This window comes from Cucurbita moschata, unplaced genomic scaffold, assembly GCF_002738365.1.
Source record: "Cucurbita moschata cultivar Rifu unplaced genomic scaffold, Cmos_1.0 Cmo_Scf00007, whole genome shotgun sequence".
In the NCBI taxonomy this organism is placed as follows: Eukaryota; Viridiplantae; Streptophyta; class Magnoliopsida; order Cucurbitales; family Cucurbitaceae; genus Cucurbita; species Cucurbita moschata.
The window spans coordinates 3895885-3913986 of NW_019268523.1; the positions used below are offsets into that span (position 1 = coordinate 3895885).

Sequence of the window (18102 nt, forward strand, 5' to 3'; positions counted from 1 at the left end):
GAGAACACCATGAGATCTTATTAACAACTCAAAACAAGATGAACTACAACAACATGAAAATCGCGAGAAAACAAAATGATTTTTTTTAGCAGAAAATCATTATCGAACGGGACCTAAGATCGTAAAAGAATAAGTAGATAAGGAGGAAAACCGAACCGACCAATGCGAACTCTTTCACCCGATTCGCCATCGAGGATGTCGAATACTCAATTTCTATCAGAGAAGTGCATGTCCAGAATGGCTTTAGCCAGATTACTGAAGCTCGCACTCTCAGCCACTGCATATCTCTTGATGACATCTACCACTTCTGGTTTCATAATCTCTTCCTTATTTGATGCATTGCAGAGGTAATATAAGGCCCCAAGCGCATAATTCACCTGATAAGCATTGTTCATGAGTGAATGCATTTTCAACGGACACATGTGGAATCTCACAATCCACGTTGGGGAGTCCCACATTGATTGGAGACAGGACCCAAGTTTCAGCGAGGACGCTGAGCTCCGAAGAGGGGTTGGATAGGGGAACGAAACATTTTTTATAAGGGTGTTAAAACCTCTCCCCAACAGACGCGTTTTAAAAACCTTGTAGGGAAGCCTGAAAGAGAGAGTTTAAAGAGGACAATATCTGCTAACGGTAGGCTTCGTGTTATAGAACGGGATTTCTTTAAACATCGTGCATATGCCCAAGAGATGGTCAATTTCTTTTCGGAAAACACAACAAGAAGTAACGCGCACAAGGTTCTCAACTTACAGTGTTTCTTACAGGGCTTGACAAGCATTCAATGATGAGAGGAATTCCTCCACACTTTGTTATAATAGAAGCATTAGCAGGATCTGCACAAAAACAATAACTATAGATGTATCAGTGATCAGCAAGCCAACCCATCCCATCCCATCAATAGAACAAACAGCACTCACATATAAATCAAATAAGTACTAAATTACGAAACCACCCAAGGTTCGAGTTCCAAATCGCACCAACGCAAGAATTGCAGATGCCTCCTATACCGAATTCAACGAGCTTCTCATTTGGCTCCGTCATGCAGTCCAAGAAAAGCTCCAGAACGTTTAGCTGCTCGCAAAGTTACAGTTCAGTAAAATAGTTTAAAAAATGAAGCTCAGAAACAAAGCATTGCAATACTAGAAGTAGAGATTTCATACTTGGCGTAAGAAGGAATAATTGTAAGGATCATAAGCAAAGTTTGCCAAATTTGCAACGACTCTTTCTTTTGTTTCTGCAAGTTCAAGAGGACCGACGCAAACTGTTAGCTTCTCGAGTTTATAACGAAACAAACATAACATTTTGGAATTCATTAGAAAAAAATTGTCCTCATCACTTTAGGGTTGCAAGTAGAATTCTTTAAACTATATTATTAATCTACGAGACAGCGCTATCGTTACAGAAATATCAGAAATCGAAGAATATTTGGTGATGCTTAAAGGGATCAGTAAGGCATGCCCTTAGGCATACAAAACGCTCCCAAGCATTTATAGAGGGCTAGAAATCTCTCATTCCCCCACAACTTCTCAAAACGAACAAAAACTAACAATAATTTCGATTAAAATTCTCGTGCTTAGTTTGGAACGAGAAACATACCTTGACTAGTTGAGCTCTGAAATTCATTCACTAATTCCTGCAAAAAAAAAACCCGAAAAAGGCACCAAAAATCAAATTTACTACAAATAAAAACACATAAGCCAACGAACAATAATACAACTCCATGTTTTAGCTTCAATGGAAGGTACCTGTAGGTACTGGAGCCTTGGAGTTCCATATCTTCCAGTTCGCTCTGCTTGCCTCCGGTCGTTAGTGAACATAGCTGTCGACGTTGCAGTAACTTACCACGAAACCTTCACAACTGAAGATATAAACTGAGAAATGTAAGAAGTTTTTGAATCAAAAAAGTGTGGTAATAAGCCGCCTTTGGTATTTCATCCGAGCTCAGTGGGAAGTTCTTGAATTAACAAAAGTGCAAAACGTACCAACCATTCAACAAAATAGTTTCCAACGGAAGGTAAGGTTTGGTATCAAAAAATTAAACCTCCAAAACAATTTGACATGAATCATACCAAGCAAAGCTCATGAGGTGTAACAGCTCAAGCTCACCGCTAGCAAATATTGTCCTCTTTGAGCTTTTCCTTCCTGGTTTCCCCTCAAGATTTTAAAACGCGTCTACTAGAGAGAGATTTCCACACCCTTATAAGAAATGCTTCATTCCCCTCTCCACCAATGTGGGATCTCACAATTCACCCCTCTTGAGGCCCAAGGCTCTCGCTGGCACACCGTTCGGTGTTTGGCTCTAATACCATCTATAACAGTTCAAGCCCACTACTAGCAGATATTGTCCTCTTAGAACTTTTCCATCTATTATTTCCATCGAAAAGAACCATCGGATATTCCAATTTGTGTTTCCACTCATTTTTTAAACAGTTTTCCATCTACTTTCCTTTTCTTTTCTTTTTATAATCACTTTCCATCAACCTTCTTAAACAATAACTATGTTGAAAAGATTTTAGATTCATTTGATCTTAATGAAGAAACTCAAGACTCCTTGGCAATCCTTAAACTTCTACACAACCTTCTAATTCTCTCTCTCTAGTTCTGGTCTGAGCTAAGCTTTTATCAATGGTTTAGGGAGTTCAAATTATGATGGGTGAGGGTGAAAGCCAGTAACAAAAAAGCTGAACAAATTGAACTTCCTTTTTCGAAAAACGTTAAATAACCAATCAACCCAAAAGCTTAACGAAGCAACTTAGACTCCTTGACAATCAAGGGATCGAAGCAAACAACCCAAAAACTTAAGCGGATGGGGTCATAATAAATTTAATTATATCAATATTTTAACAATCCCTTCACTGGTAGACTTGAAATTTTGTAGAAGACCCAACAAATGAAAATCAACATCAATTGCAGAGGAAACAACATTACAAATATTTAAAGATCTCCCACTCCATTACCATGTTAAATCATCATTTAACCCAAAACTTTAAGCGGGTGGGTTATGGTAAATTTAATTATATCAATACTTAAACAAAAAAGATCGACATTATTCTATGTTTCATGATATAGATTTGCTGGATATGGCAAAACACTCATTCATACAAGGACAAAGGAATGGAGATACATGTTGTTGAGAAAGATAGATTAATCAAATCCATTTTATTTCCTTCGATCAACTGTTTTTCTCTATGACGTTGCAACTTCCAAGCTTTTCATTCCATTTAACAAAAATTAGGATGAAGAATAAGATGAATACAAAGATGAATCAAGCCAGGAAACGATAATCAGTTAAAATTATAGCGACAAGAACCCTAATTCAACAGGAACAGCTCCAAATATCAGCAACTACAGATCAATACAATACAAAGATGAATCAAGCCAGCCAACAATTTCCCATCACAAGAAAGAAAATTCATAATTAGGTCAATTGAATAAATCAATTTAAAGCAAACGTCAGTGAAGATAATCACCTAATAAACAAACGTGAGAGAGACCAGAAGATGCTGAGAGTCCAAGCTCGTTCTCCCGACCAGAGAAGGTTCCAACAGACAGGAACGGCGACAGTGGGTGAGTGTCAATGGTAACGGCAGCAGAAAAGTTGGCGGCAAATGCGACAGTCGGAGTGTGAGAGGGGAAGGATGCTGATAGCTGGAGTCGAAGGTCGTTCTGATGAAACCCCAAACACTGGGTCTATTCGTTTAAACCGATAACCCGACTAACCTTATCGGGTCGGGTCGAATCGAGAAACTAAAATTATCACACTTTCATTTACATTCTAAATAAAGATAAAAAATATATATATTCTTTTTTCCGAATATTCTTAAATTATTCTGTTTTCCAAATACTTTTAAAATTTTAAAAATAAATATATTTTTTAATTTAAAAATACCTTTTAACAAAAATTAAAAATATTTTTGTCATTTAAAATATATTCATCAAAAATAATATTAAGGTTAATATATGAATATTTTGTAGACATATATTATTTTTATTAATTTAGCCTAGTTTTTAAACTTAAAAAATATATATAATTTTGTATCTAATAGCTCTCGGTTTTATTTAAGATTTTTTAAAATTTACGAACTAAACTAAAAAAATGTATAATTAATTTTAAACGTTTATATTATTTCTGAGAATGTTTGCTTAATCCACTGTCGGAAAGTTCTCTATTTATAATCAAATAAATTATAAGAATATGAAAATAGTAATATAGGGAGAGAATATATGAAAAGATATATATGGTAAGAAAACAAATATCTAAATAAATTATACGATAGGAAAATAGTAATAAATAAATAAAACAATATATAGGAAGATAACTATGGTAATAAAACAAATATCTAGATATTTACCTATAATAAAATATAAATAAGATATATACGGTAAACTTAACCATTTCAAATAAATCTCTGAATTTTTCAATTTTAGTACTAAATATCCATAACAATTTCAAATAAATCTCCAAAATTTTCAATTTTGTCAGGATAGTGTAACGGCCCCAAATCCACCGCTAGAGATATTCCCTTCTTTGGACTTTCCCTCTCGGGCTTCCCTCAAGGCTTTAAAACACGTCTACTAGGGAAAAGTTTACACACCCTTTTAAATGGTAGTTTGTTCTCCTCCCAGCTAACGTGGGACATCACAATAGGTTATTAATTTATACAAATTCTTTAAAAAATAAATTTTTTTCTAAAATATCTAGTCATACAATTATTAATTTGATGACTCATTCCAATTTATTAACCAGCGTGTTGCCCACAACACCACAACTATTTACCTTTACCACATAAGTTCGGTAACTTAATTAAATATCTCGGTAGTCGAGATGATATTTTTATGAAACAAACATAAATTAAAAAAATATAACATAATAAAACGATTAAAAAAGGAAACTAGGTGAAACATTTATACTCTAAAAAGAAAAAGAAAAAAAAAATCTTATCTTATTTGAATGGCTATAGACATGATGATGATAATAATAATGGAAGAAGACAAAATGTGACACCTCACCATCAAAAAAGCAAACTCGAAAGTTCCAGCTTTGCAAACAAAACGCCACGTGTCCATTACCAGAGCTCGGAAAACCGCCTCGTAATCTTGTGGTTCTCATAGAATGCACCCAATGAGGAGTCAGTTGGACGGAGACATCCACAAGGGCGGAATTCTATTGGTCCATTAATGTACACGTGTTAAAGTGTACAGCCGAAGGTGACGTGGCCGAAAAGCGCACTTGAGAACATCTAGAGACAGCCTCAAATCCACCTGACATGTCGTTTTTTTTTTTTTTTTTTTAAATTTAATAAATAAAAAAATTTAATTTGAAATTAAATATTTGAGAACAACTCCTGTCCCACCTTCTATACAATAATTATAGGCCCTGAATTATTTATTTATTGTTGACAACTCATATTTTCAAATATTATTTTCCTCCAAATTTTATTTTGGGGATAATTTTTTAGAAATTTTTAAATGAAAATTAATAGTGAAATATAGTATTTAAGGAAAATATTAATTTTGGAATTTTTTAATTATATTTAATTATAATTTTAAAATAAAAATAAAAAAGACAAAGAGAAGGTAACAATATAAATCATAATTAAAAAAAAGTTTAGATTTTGCCAAAAATGGAAAACAGCAAATATATTTAATTAAAATTTAAAAAAAAATCAAATTTAAAAAATAAAACAGATTTTATTTGGCCGAGATTTTTTTGGTTTCCCTTTATAGATTTGATGGATTTACCAAAAAAAAAAGCTGTCCAGTCCAGATTCAATTAATTTGTCTTTTTAAATAAATAAAAAAAAATTCATAATATATGTAAGAAATTCATAATTTTTTTAAATTATTTTCATTAAATTAAATAAATAAATAAACTTAAATTAATAAAAATATAGAGGTTCTTTTTAATTTGAAAGGTATTATCGAAAATTTTAAAAATTTAAGGGTATTTTATTTTATCCGATTTTATTTTTATATTTATTTATCCATTATATATATATCTGGAAGAAATAAATTTAAAAAGAAAAAAAAAATGAAAAAAGAATATGTGGTAGCGACTTTTATTGCTCTTCACCGGAAGCCAAAGTTCTCAGTCGACTAGCTACATCATATCTCTTCCTTGTTCTTCTTCATTTACAGCTTTTCTTCTACTCTGAATTCCATCGCCATTTTTCCTATCCTTATATTTCTTCATGTTCTTCGCATAACTTCTTTGTTCTTCTGGAGTTTATGGTTCTACTAGTTTTGATTCGGAATTTGGACTGAACGGACTGGTTTTTTGGAGTTTAATCTCTAAATCTATGTTTTTCGAGCTTCTCTGTTTTTTCTTCTGTTTATTGTTTTCGGTGTAATTTGTTCTTCCATCCGTTGTCTCCATATTCGTAGCAGGGCGATTGATCGGGTTTGTTTGGTTTCTGCGTAACCAGGAGTTGTTTGATGTTAGGAATGAAGTTGTTGTTCATAGTTTTGTTGGCTTGTTCTTCTCCACTTTCGCAATCGAGGAATTAGTTGTTCTTTTGTTGCTCTTGTACGGACGTTATATCTTTTCGTTTCTCTGAAGTCTACTGCGGCGAATCTGATTCCCGTTGTTTTCCTAGGCTTGAAGCCCTAGACATTGGTTCAGTGGCTGGTTGCTCAATTTTAGGGTTTTGAAGCATTTGACCTTGATATTTTGGTTTAGAGTCATTTACTCCTGACTTGAATAAGGATATTTAACCGTGGAAGTGGAACTAAATCAGTTTCATATCAAGCATGCAAACCGTCGATTATTTGGCTATTTAGGGGTTGTTGATTCGGATTGTTGAAGAGTACAGAGGATTTCTTGGATACTGTAAATTGAACAGCAATCAAATTCTTGAAGACAGAGGTGTTTGTCTCCGTTAAAGCAGAGGAAGACAAAAGTATCCATGGGTGCTGCAGGCATACAATTACAAGTATGAATATTCCGTTTCTTCTCCTTCTCTGCTATTACCTTTCGAAACGTAATTTGGACCAATGATTCGTTTGGTCCGTTTTTGTACCTTGAAAGCGTTCAGATCTTGTTAATTATTGGTATGAGAATCGAGAAATAATAGGAGAACGTGTTTTACATTTCTTTTTTCATCTGTCCATGTGTTGAATTTGATGAGTTTTGGTCAATATTGAAATCTGAGCCAACAGAATTGTACAGTCAGGCTAAAGTTTGGCCTCCTAAAATTACTCTTGAAAAGTTTCCCGAATATCTCTGCGAAATGTTAGAATTTCTTTTTCTCATTTTAGTTCTTCGTTTTAGAGTTTGTACTTTTCACGAAACTGGGTAGATATTTTCCCCATTGGTTAAGAACTTTATACAGAGCCTCAGGGGAGAGTGAAGAAAACATAAAACCTTTACTTATCTCCTCAACATTTTTTCAGTTAATTATCGCTTGCATCTGTTCTTGATCATACCCTTGAATTTGCAATTGGAATTTGGAATCGTGCTATATTATCATCCTGTTCACCATTTTTGGTTTGGGTAATTCTGGGAATTTTAACATGGTAAGATTCCAGCTCTAGTTCAAGTAGTTTATTTTCAATATTTTGAACAGAATTTCATGTTAAGAGTGAATTTCTTGATGTCTCTTGAGGCATGATTTTTTTTTTCTCTTCTTTTATTGTATTAACTTGCCCTCTGATTCTTCATCACTGTAGAACACTGGTGGTGGTCTCTGTTCTAACAACATGAATTCAGCTGTTTATGAATCAACTGTGACTCCTGATCAACACTCTTCAGCAAATGTCCAATTAAAGGAATTTGCACCCAAGGTTTTGCCCAATTCTCTGTTTCAGAATTCTGATATGCTTCATTTCAAGAATTTCTAAATAACTTTACCCTATGTTTCTCATTGGTTAGGCAAGGAAACCTTACACGATCACAAAACAAAGAGAAAGATGGAAAGACGAAGAACATGATAAGTTCATAGAAGCTCTGAAGCTTTATGGCCGTGATTGGCGACAAATAGAAGGTATGGTTGAACAAAAAGAGCACGATGGCATATCCAATTATACTAAGTTTTTCTTTTTCGTTCTCCCTTTAATTGATTTTTCCTAACAGAGCATGTGGGTACCAAGACTGCAGTTCAGATTCGTAGCCATGCTCAGAAGTTCTTCTCCAAGGTATATAAACATTCCCATTTATGAATGTAAATAATTGTTGAAGGATTAATACTTGTTCTTCATGTTCATGATCTTCCACCTTTTCATTTGTTTTCCTTTTGCCTTAGGTCACGCGTAATTCAAATGGATGTAGCACAAACTTAGTAGGATGCATTGAGATTCCTCCGCCACGTCCGAAACGAAAGCCAGCGCATCCATATCCCCGTAAAGAAGTAGCTCATTCTCATAAGCTATCCTCCATTTCAGAACAGACAAGTTCTTTATCTCCACAGCTTTCAGAAAAAGAATGCCAGTCTCCAACATCAACAGTCGTAGCAGCAACGAGTGGTTCAGATACGCTAATGTTCGCCAATTCAAGGATTCATCATGATAGTGCATCTCCAGATTCATCTGTTCCATCTTCATTGGACAATGAGTCTCCAACAGCAGCAGCCCCAGTACCAGAAAATTCAACTCTCCATGAGAAAACTTCAAAGGTGCAGCTTCTTTTTGTCTCCCTTTTGATTGTCATTTTATTCGTGAGAGAACAAAACCCCCTTTAGAAACTTTTCCCTAGCAAACGCGTTTTAAAAACCTTGAATGGAAGCTCAAAAAAGGGAAAGTCCAAAAAGTACAATATTTGCTAGCAGGGGGCATGGACTGTTACAGATGATATCAGAGCCAAACACCGGGTGATGTGCTAATGAGGAAGCTGAGCCCCGAAGAGGGGTGGATTGTGAGAGAACGAAACACCCCTTTATGAGGTTATGGAAACCTCTCCCTACCTGCATTTTAAAAATCTTGAGGGGAAGCCCGAAAGGAAAAACCTAAATAGGACAATATTTGCTAGCGGTGTGTTTGGACAGTTACATTATAATTTCAGTAATCTTTCTTGAATTAAATACCTCTTGTTGCAACTAAAAGCTCTTTTATTTTGGATGGCAGAACCTGGAGTTATTTACAAAGGATGATATGCACGAAAAAGATGACTCTACAAAAGAACCATCACTCCAAAGTCTTAAGCTCTTTGGAAGAACTGTATTAATATCAGATCCCCACAAGCAAACTCCAACCATAGAGACCTGTTCATCCAAGGCCGACTCTAAACCAGGGGAAAACCAAAAACAAATATCACCAAGGAAATCTCCTACAGGAAATCCAGAGAGCACTTGGAATCATGGAGCTTTCTACTTCATACAACTCAATAACGTCGACTCGAATCAAGGCTCAGGTTCTACAGTCCCAGTATCATGGTGGAGTTCTTATGGCAGTTATCCACTATCTTTTGTACACTGTTTTAATCAAGCACATTCGAATCCAAGTCGAGAAGTCGATGATAGGGAAGCCCACAAGGATCAATCATGGTGCGGGTCGAACACGGGATCATTAAACAGTGGGGAAAATGATATCCAAAGCAGCAGCAGCAGAGTATTTCAAAATAGAGATGAGATGATTGGAAAAGCATTGTCTTGTGAATTAATAAGTAGCCATGAAAAGAACACCAAAGGGTTTGTGCCATACAAAAGATGCATGACAGAGAGAGCTACACAGTCCCATACAGTCACAGATACAGAGAGGGAGGAGAAGAGGATTAGGCTTTGCTTGTAGATTCAAACTAAATTTTGTACAGCCATTGAGGAGAAGCAGAAGAGGCTTGGTGATATAATCCCAACTTACCTGGCCTTGGCATGTTAAAATTTTGTTTAATTTTTTTTTTAACAATGCCCTTTTTTATAATTTTTTTTCCTTTGTTCATATTATACATAATTATATTCCTTCTTGTTTTATCGAAATAATTTTGTCAATTTTTGTAATTTTTGTAACCGTAAATTCTCGGGAAATTAATATTCTATTTTGATTCAAAACTTATTAGGCTTTTTTCTCTCGTTTCTCTCTTACTATTGACTTTTCATGTTTAGTGTATTCGATATTGTAACATTTGATATAGAAAATTTAATGCCGGAACGAGCATAGTGTCACGGTCATGCTCGTCCAAGCCATGTTACCCATGGCCGCATGCCCATGACAAGCACAACCCTTTATGTTTTTTCATATTCTAATGTTTTACTTTTGTATTTCTAGGAATGATGACGTTTCAGAAATATCATATCTAGGTCTGTCAGACATGAAATGACTCAGAATGTACTACAAGGAATACGACTAGTTGTCAACTTCTCCCTACCCAAGATTATATACTGTGAACCGTTGTTATCCCTCTCTTACTTGCTTATATAACGTCTCTTTCAAAAATCTCTCTCTGCCCTCATTTTCTAAAACCTTCTTTTAAAACTGAGGCTAAAGGCTCGAGCATACGTCGCTTGGCCGTAGGCGACGCAAGAACGAATTGACTTAGCTCATTTGTCATTGAAAAGTGAGTGCCGCACAATCGCAAGTCCGCTGCCATCAAAAGTCCGATTGTGACACATAGCTCGAAAGTGTTAAATTATTAGTAAATTTTTTTATAGGTCAAAAATTTAAATTTCCATTATAAATAATATAATGTTTGTTTGTTTCTATCATATAATAATAATAATAATTTTATTATTATTATTATTGGGAAATAAAGTTGAAATGTCTAACATGGGGTTGCCGTATGTGGGTCATGTAAAATTAATTAATAAATAAATAATTTGGACTAGGACTAATTTTTTAAAAATAAAATAAAATAAAATAAAATAACGATTTATTAACCCATAAAATAGAATTTAAATATTTTTTTCTAGAAAAAATATGATAAAAAAAATTGAGAAAATAAGGAAAAAATAATTACCCCATAAAGTGGGAGTCCACTATGCTTTGGCAGCTTGCAAGTTACTAAATCCGGCTACCCATCCAATAGGTCAAATTAACAAGTAAACAACAACTTGATTCCACAGCACATAATTACGTCTTTACCCCTTTTGCTCGATCGCGTTACTTTTTTTTTTTGGAATACAGTACGTCGAAGTGAGGATTCAGATCTACAACTTCTGATCGATTATATATATTTTAATCAATTGACCTATGTTCAAGTTGACCATTCGAAGATACACATTTTCATTATGAGAACGAAATAATGTCACAAATCGACCTTAATATCGAGAATTCTTATAATTCAATATTGGTAAAGTAGAGAAAAAAATAACAAAACGTTCGTAAGTCAACTTATCTTTTGAAAGAAATTTCAAAAACCGAAATATTAAAAGGAATCATTGGAGAAAGAGGTAAGCAAACTCTCGATACTCAATCAAGCTAGCGAGTCAAATTGAAACATTCGTTAATTAGTTTCTTCTTCGTCGTAGCATTTTTTTAACATATCGGATTTAAGCCTATAACCTTTTAAAATTATTGGACCGTGCTCGTATCGAGCACGGTTAAACCTTATCCTATAAACTTCAACTTCTTTCACTTTCGTTCGAGAGGGAATTCAATATAATAAGGTCCCAGATTTAAATTTGTTTTCCAATCAGTTGGAATGGAAAGGACCATTCATGATTCACCATTTCCCCCTAAACCGACAATCACCCATCACTTTCTTTTACCTTTAATATTTAAGTTTATCCAAATTTAAAACTTTCGTATCGTGTCGGTCTAGCTGTAATTATCAATTTAATATCTATTAGGGTAGAAGACGGAATTGAAGCGGTTGACTGTGAAGCTTGATGTAAGCCATTCCAGGACTGGAATTTCATTATTAATTACCAGATCACTTGACCTAATCTCTGGACTGATCATTAGATCCTTTCAATTGGTTTGGACCCCTAGATCATGAAGAAGGTATCCCCTACACCGGACCAGAATCTCCATCTCGATTGGGAACCACAAATCAATGGCTGGTTAAGCTCAAGCTCTTGCTTCTTGATCACCACACGAAATTCATATTTAAGTAGAACTCGAGAGAGTTTTGACTATTCAAAATTCACTCCTCTTCAAAACTATTAAAGGGAAGTGAAGCGGCTCGACTAATAGGGAGAGAAGTCCGCCATCGACTTTCGAAACTATTAGCACGAATGTGCTCTCCAAAAAGTAATTTAGTAGTAACTACTAAACTCGAGAACTAGTAACAGAGTCAATTTCTTGTCTATTTATTAATGGGTTAATTATTATATATATATATATATATATATATAATTTAAATATATATAATTAGTTAATTTGAACTATATAGTTTGGTGGGGACGTAGAATAATAATTATCTGCTCTAAAGGAAAAAAAAAAATCTCTCTTTATTCTCTCCCATATTTTTCATTTAAATAAAGATTTTATAGTCTGACACTTTAAATAAATTTACTAATTAATATTCATTTAACTATATTCTAAGTTGATAATATATTCAAAATTGTAATTTAATATTATTATATATTTATTTATTATTATTATTATTTTTTTTTTTGTTGATAATATATCCAAAATTGTAATTTAATATTTTTTTATTTTTTTAAGAAAAAGGTATTGGAATGATTTTTATCTTTAATTCAAAAAAGAAAAGAAAAAGGCAAGACTTTTCTTTTCTCTCTCGATTCCATAACCGACACGACGAGATAAGCATATTATTTTAAGCGGAACCAACAAAACTATTCACTTCAATTTATTTTTATTTTATTTTATTTTTTTAAAAAACTTTATAATTCTTTTTCTACCATTAATATAAATAATCAATGATTTCAAAAATAGAAAATTACAATTTTATCATCTTCCCCACTTTGCCCCTCTCTCTCTCTCTCTCTCTGCGGAGAGATGTCGCCATCTCTTCCACTTCACTTCCTTCTCTTCACACTTGCAGCAGTTTTCACATCTCCAGTCACCTCTCATTTCTCGTCTGCGACCTCCTCTCCGTCGCCGGAGGTTGCGCCGTCACTTTCTGAGTGGAGATCTGCTCGGGCCACGTACTATGCTGCTGCCGATCCTCGCGATGCGGTTGGTGGAGCTTGTGGATATGGTGATTTAGTGAAGGCAGGTTATGGCATGGCGACGGTGGGGCTCAGTGAGGCGCTGTTTGAACGCGGTATGATCTGTGGAGCGTGCTTTCAGCTTCGGTGTGTGGAGGACCTCCGGTGGTGTATTCCTGGTACCTCTATCATTGTTACTGTTACGAATTTCTGTGCGCCTAATTATGGCTTTACGGCTGAGGGTGGAGGCCATTGTAACCCTCCTAATAAGCATTTTGTGCTCCCTATTGAGGCGTTTGAGAAGATCGCTATCTGGAAGGCGGGAAACATGCCTGTTCAGTATCGGAGGTATGTGTTCAGTGCCTTCTTTCTTCTGGCTTATTTGTTTTCTTTTAGATGATATCAATTTGATTGAGGAGTGAAATCTGCGAAGAGATCTATGCTTGCGTTACTATGTAGTCGAATTTTACTCGCTTGTTAACAATTGAAATTGCCTTTTTGTCTTTGATCATTTATGTTTTATTTTTAAATTTGATCATATAATTCTATCGAGCTGTAAACATATTGAAGTTATTTTAGTACATGATTATGCATGATTGAGCTTTCTAATTTATCTGATTCTGTTACAATATATATACATTGTGACTGTGGATTCCTTCAGCTATAAATTAGGTGGACTTTGTTAGACCTTCAATCATGCATGCCTTCGAAAATTATGATAAAATTTAAATGAGGTACAGGTTCTAGAGAAAACACATTGTGCGCGCCGGTTACAAATGATATTGTGTATTTCATTGAAATAGTTAGTTACATCAGAATTGGTGTTGATTATAAGACACGATTAACCTTCCCTAAACAAAGCCTAATTAACCGGTTAAGGTTAGAACAATAAACATTCCTTAACATACTCGCCCCTGATTTATTTATGATGTTATCAGAAGTCAACCCCACTGTAATTGAGCTTTTACAATGCGATAGTTCTATATTAGTAGGAAAAGTACAAGCCTGATAGATGGCTGACTTTCTAATTAGTTGGGTGTTCTAGTAGCTTACATAGTCTCAAGGCTGCATAACTTTGCTTTTATTTTCACCCGAATGCCTCATACTATTGAAGATGGTTGTTCTTGCATCTATGGCAATGACCTTACTCTCTTTTAGCCAATGTGGGACACTGTTCACATATACGATAGTGGGGATAATAATCTTCAACTTGTTTGAAACATCAAGTTGGGTTTTGGTATTCAATAACCAGTAATAATTGACAAGAACTCAAATGATGTTATGTTTGATAGTCATTTCGAAGCCTTAAGATGTATGATAATCATGTTTCTAAATGGTGGACTCGTGTTTTAGAGTTGGGGATCCTGTAATGAAATGATCTCCTCTTTAGCAATAATATTGTAAAAGGTGTTTCTTTCAGTGTTGGAAATCTATGAAACCTCACAACCCTGTCGTAAAGGTAAACATCAATATAAAGTTTCCTCGTATTATCTTTCATCAATGCTGCATTTTTGTAATGACTGTCTTTTGAGTTCTTTATTTTTTTTATTTTTTATTCAATTGAAAGGACTTTGTCTCTTGTTTGGAGTAATTCTTCTTGAAAGCTAACAGAATCAGAAACCCACGGTTCCTTTTCCCACTATCAAGTGCCAGCACCTAATCGTTACCTTCTATGATTTAAAGGTTCATACAGATAGTTGAGTTAGGTATCTTCCCAAAAACCTGTGGATTGGTAGTGATTCACTTCCCCCTGTGCTTCCATGTACTTTGACTCTTGATAATTCTAAGACAAAATGGTACATGGTTGCTGAAATATAAATTGTTGGAAGGAACCGCAATATTTGCGGTCCTTAGTGATTTGGTCTAGAAAGAGATTCTAGCTAATACTTGAATCCCGCTGTAGGCCCTTGCATTAGAGAGAGTTAATACTAGCGATCAAGTTCAAAAAAGCTTAATCTTTATGCAAATCTCGCCCAGTTAGTGCATTATATTCAAAAGAACGGTGATAATCAGAATCATTTTTTTTTCTGCATTGTATATTTGCTTTCGAGATCGGATTCTCTCTATGTTCAATTTGAGTGGTGGGCCGTTCACTAATAATATCTTTTGGACCAACCTCTTTATGGCCATATGTTCAAAAGGAAGCTAAAGTTCTATTCAAAATTCCATGGCAGCTACTTCTGATGAGATATATATAAAAAGTAAAAAAGAACGTCGGTTGAGGTTCTTGACTTGGTCAAATTGGTGATTTCATTGTGTACTCTCTTCAAAGTTCTCGCCCCAATTAGAGTAGCTTCTTTGTAAATTCCCTCGGTGAATATATCGTGTCCTTCCCCCGAAAATCTGTATGTTCTTGCCAACTAGTGCAATAGAATTGTGGGAATATACAGAATCTGGTCGGTGCCTCCTTTTGCCCTTGCTCCATCTTTCTAAACCAGTGAGTCTCAACCTCTGATATGGCTTTTGCAGGATCAAATGCAGAAAGGAAGGGGGTATTCGATATACGGTTTCGGGGTTTGGCATCTACCTCTCAGTGTTGATAAGTAACGTTGCAGGCGCTGGAGATGTCAGTGCTGTAAAGATCAAGGGCTCGAGAACCGGTTGGCTTTCGATGGGTCGTAATTGGGGGCAAAACTGGCACATAAATGCTGACTTGAACAATCAGGCCCTTTCCTTCGAAGTCACTAGCAGTGATGGAGTTACAATTACGTCCTACAATGTTGCTCCAAAGGATTGGAACTTTGGGCAAACTTTTGAAGGTAAGCAATTTGAATCTTGAAAATTTCCACTGTTATATTAGTTTCCATTCTCTCCCGTAGGTATATATTCTTCAGTGTCTTTTCCCAGTTAATTTATCATCTTTTTTCTTAGCCGAAGGGTAATAGATTTTGATTTTCATATCTTCATCAAGTGTACAAGAACAGTGCTCGTCTCAATGAGGCTTTGGGATGATGTTTGTAAAGGATAAGTGCATGACAATTTGGTCTATTAAGTATAGCTTTATATTATATATTAGTTTATTATCTTAATGTATTTTAGTTTAAAATGATTTAGAAACTGTGCTTTTAAATTTTTAATGTAGTTTATGGACTTTAAAATGTGTAACAAGGGAGTCTATATTGTAATAATTTTCGTCGAGTATTAGCAACCGGTCAATTACTGCTAAACTCGGTTCATGTTTGTATGTACTAAGTTTTTTTTCGTTTGTCATTAGTGGTTGAACTCTGTTTATATTGACATCTATTTTTTTTTTTTTTGGTCTAATAAATGTTGGGCATGAAGATTTGAACTTCCAACTTAAGAAATACATGTCAATTATCATTCGGTTATGCTATATTAACACTCATTAATTTTGTGATGGCTGAACTATTATTTGCCTCATGTGACCTCGAGCACTATACATATTTTGTGTCTAGACTTTTGGTTGATTAGTTCACCTTGTAAGCTACAATTCACTCGGGTTAGGAGACTCTTTATTGGTCGTTAAGACTACAATACCCTTTTAGCTTCTTTTCTTGCTTGGTTGGGTTAACTTCCTTAAAAGTGACTTCTAATCTCACGTAATTTAGATTATCATTTATCTAATAGTTCCTTGTCCCAACTAGTCGAGCTACAAATCACTTGGTGATTTCTAGCTCCACCTAATTGGACTACCATTAATTAACTTCTTATCTCGTTTGGTTGGACCTACACTCGTGACAACATTTTTTTTTTATAGTATAACTTACCCACAACTTATCTAAACAAGGATATATGGTATGTATGACTTAATTGGTCTACGTTGACTCAACCCGTGTAAATTATTTTTATTTTAAAAACTCTAACCATAATATATTTAGTCTCCATTTTTATACTTTGAAAATTAAAGTTTATGGTTTCACTAAAAAATAAATTATCAAACGAAATTCATTTACCCTAATAAATTATGACCGAAAGATTTATCTTTTTGAATAATTATTTTATAATGGGTCGCAAGAAGGTTTCCTTTACCCTAAGGTTCCTTAATTTAGTGATAAACATTATGGAAAAAAAAAATATTAAAAAAAATAAAAAAAAATAAAAAAGGAGCTGCAACAAGGATTTCTTTCGGTGGTAGCACCAAACCGCTTCACATTATTTACATAATTAATGTATTTTTTTTATTGGCTATATACGTATATGTATAAGGCACACAAATAATATTCCAAACTTTATTTTAAAAATATATAATAATAATATTCCAAACTTTATTATAAATAAATAAATATATATAATAATAATAATAATATTCCAAACTTCCTCCCTATACCTTTTCACACAAAAAATAATTATTATCTAAAGACAATGTATCTATCCATCCATCCCAAAATTCCACTTCAATTTTTTAATAAATATTTCTTCAAACACTAAATTCATTTAATAATTCATATAAAACAATCGTTAGTGAAATTACAATTTCTATGGATAATGTATGGATTTATATAATTTGTTTTTAGTTTTTTTTTAACTCGAGAAAAGAGAAAAAAAATATTGATTTTCTCGATACAAAATATACCATTCACATTTTTGTCGATAATACTAATAATCATATACAAACAATAATCACCCTTTACTATTACTCACAGTATATTGATATTATTAAGTCCGAGTAGTGATATAGAACTTTCTTTTATTCATAATATTTCGTACGGGTGAACCTAATTTATTCTTATGCATTCATGATATTCATTTTTGCCATAAAGTTTAAATTTGAATATTTTTAATTTTTTTATTCCTCTTTATAATATGATCATTAGTTTTATTTTTAATTCACACACTTCCTCTAGGGCATAGGTCTCGACGTCACTCTAGATTCTTTGGCCCTCGGTTTACATTGGATATCTTAAGTTTTTTTGAATCGAGATTTATATATATATATATATAGACTAAATTGTTATTTTCGTAAAAGTTTATTGATCAGACGGTTATTTTATACTAAAACAACAATTTGTCAACTAGAACATTAATTCAATCGGTTAAGGTATCGAGTATAAATTCTAAATTTTTTAATTAAAAAAAAAAAAGAATTCATAATTTAATTATTACACAAAAGAAATTAAAAAAAAAAAAAAAGAGAAGAAAATGAGTAAAAGAGGAAGAGAGA

The 18102-nt window shown here is 33.9% G+C and overlaps 3 protein-coding genes across 5 annotated transcripts; 2 read left to right on the top strand and 1 right to left on the bottom strand.

The window, feature by feature from the left end:
* Positions 1–3685, bottom strand: LOC111444706 (armadillo repeat-containing protein 7). 2 transcript variants are annotated; one of them, XM_023082717.1, is made up of 7 exons: positions 3471–3685; positions 1746–1871; positions 1597–1633; positions 1161–1234; positions 978–1071; positions 751–833; positions 1–377 (listed from the first exon to the last, which is right to left on the bottom strand). In XM_023082717.1, exons 2-7 carry the CDS (start codon positions 1815–1817, stop codon positions 207–209), a joined length of 531 nt encoding a protein of 176 aa, XP_022938485.1. In that variant the 5' UTR covers positions 1818–1871; positions 3471–3685; the 3' UTR covers positions 1–206. The 2 variants fall into 2 exon arrangements, with proteins under 2 accessions (XP_022938485.1, XP_022938484.1); XM_023082716.1 differs by having other exon boundaries at positions 1746–1858; positions 3471–3684.
* A 2400-nt stretch (positions 3686–6085) lies between these two features.
* Positions 6086–9944, top strand: LOC111444669 (protein REVEILLE 1-like). 2 transcript variants are annotated; one of them, XM_023082651.1, is made up of 7 exons: positions 6086–6932; positions 7393–7515; positions 7669–7782; positions 7871–7982; positions 8072–8133; positions 8241–8609; positions 9058–9944. In XM_023082651.1, the coding sequence occupies exons 2-7, from the start codon at positions 7513–7515 to the stop codon at positions 9718–9720; spliced, it is 1323 nt and encodes a 440-aa protein (XP_022938419.1). In that variant the 5' UTR covers positions 6086–6932; positions 7393–7512; the 3' UTR covers positions 9721–9944. The 2 variants fall into 2 exon arrangements, with proteins under 2 accessions (XP_022938419.1, XP_022938418.1); XM_023082650.1 differs by lacking the exon at positions 7393–7515.
* A 2818-nt stretch (positions 9945–12762) lies between these two features.
* LOC111445617 (expansin-A13-like) lies at positions 12763–16013 on the top strand. Its single transcript, XM_023084118.1, has 2 exons — positions 12763–13328; positions 15450–16013. Exons 1-2 carry the CDS (start codon positions 12829–12831, stop codon positions 15757–15759), a joined length of 810 nt encoding a protein of 269 aa, XP_022939886.1. The 5' UTR covers positions 12763–12828; the 3' UTR covers positions 15760–16013.
* Positions 16014–18102: the final 2089 nt, after the last annotated feature.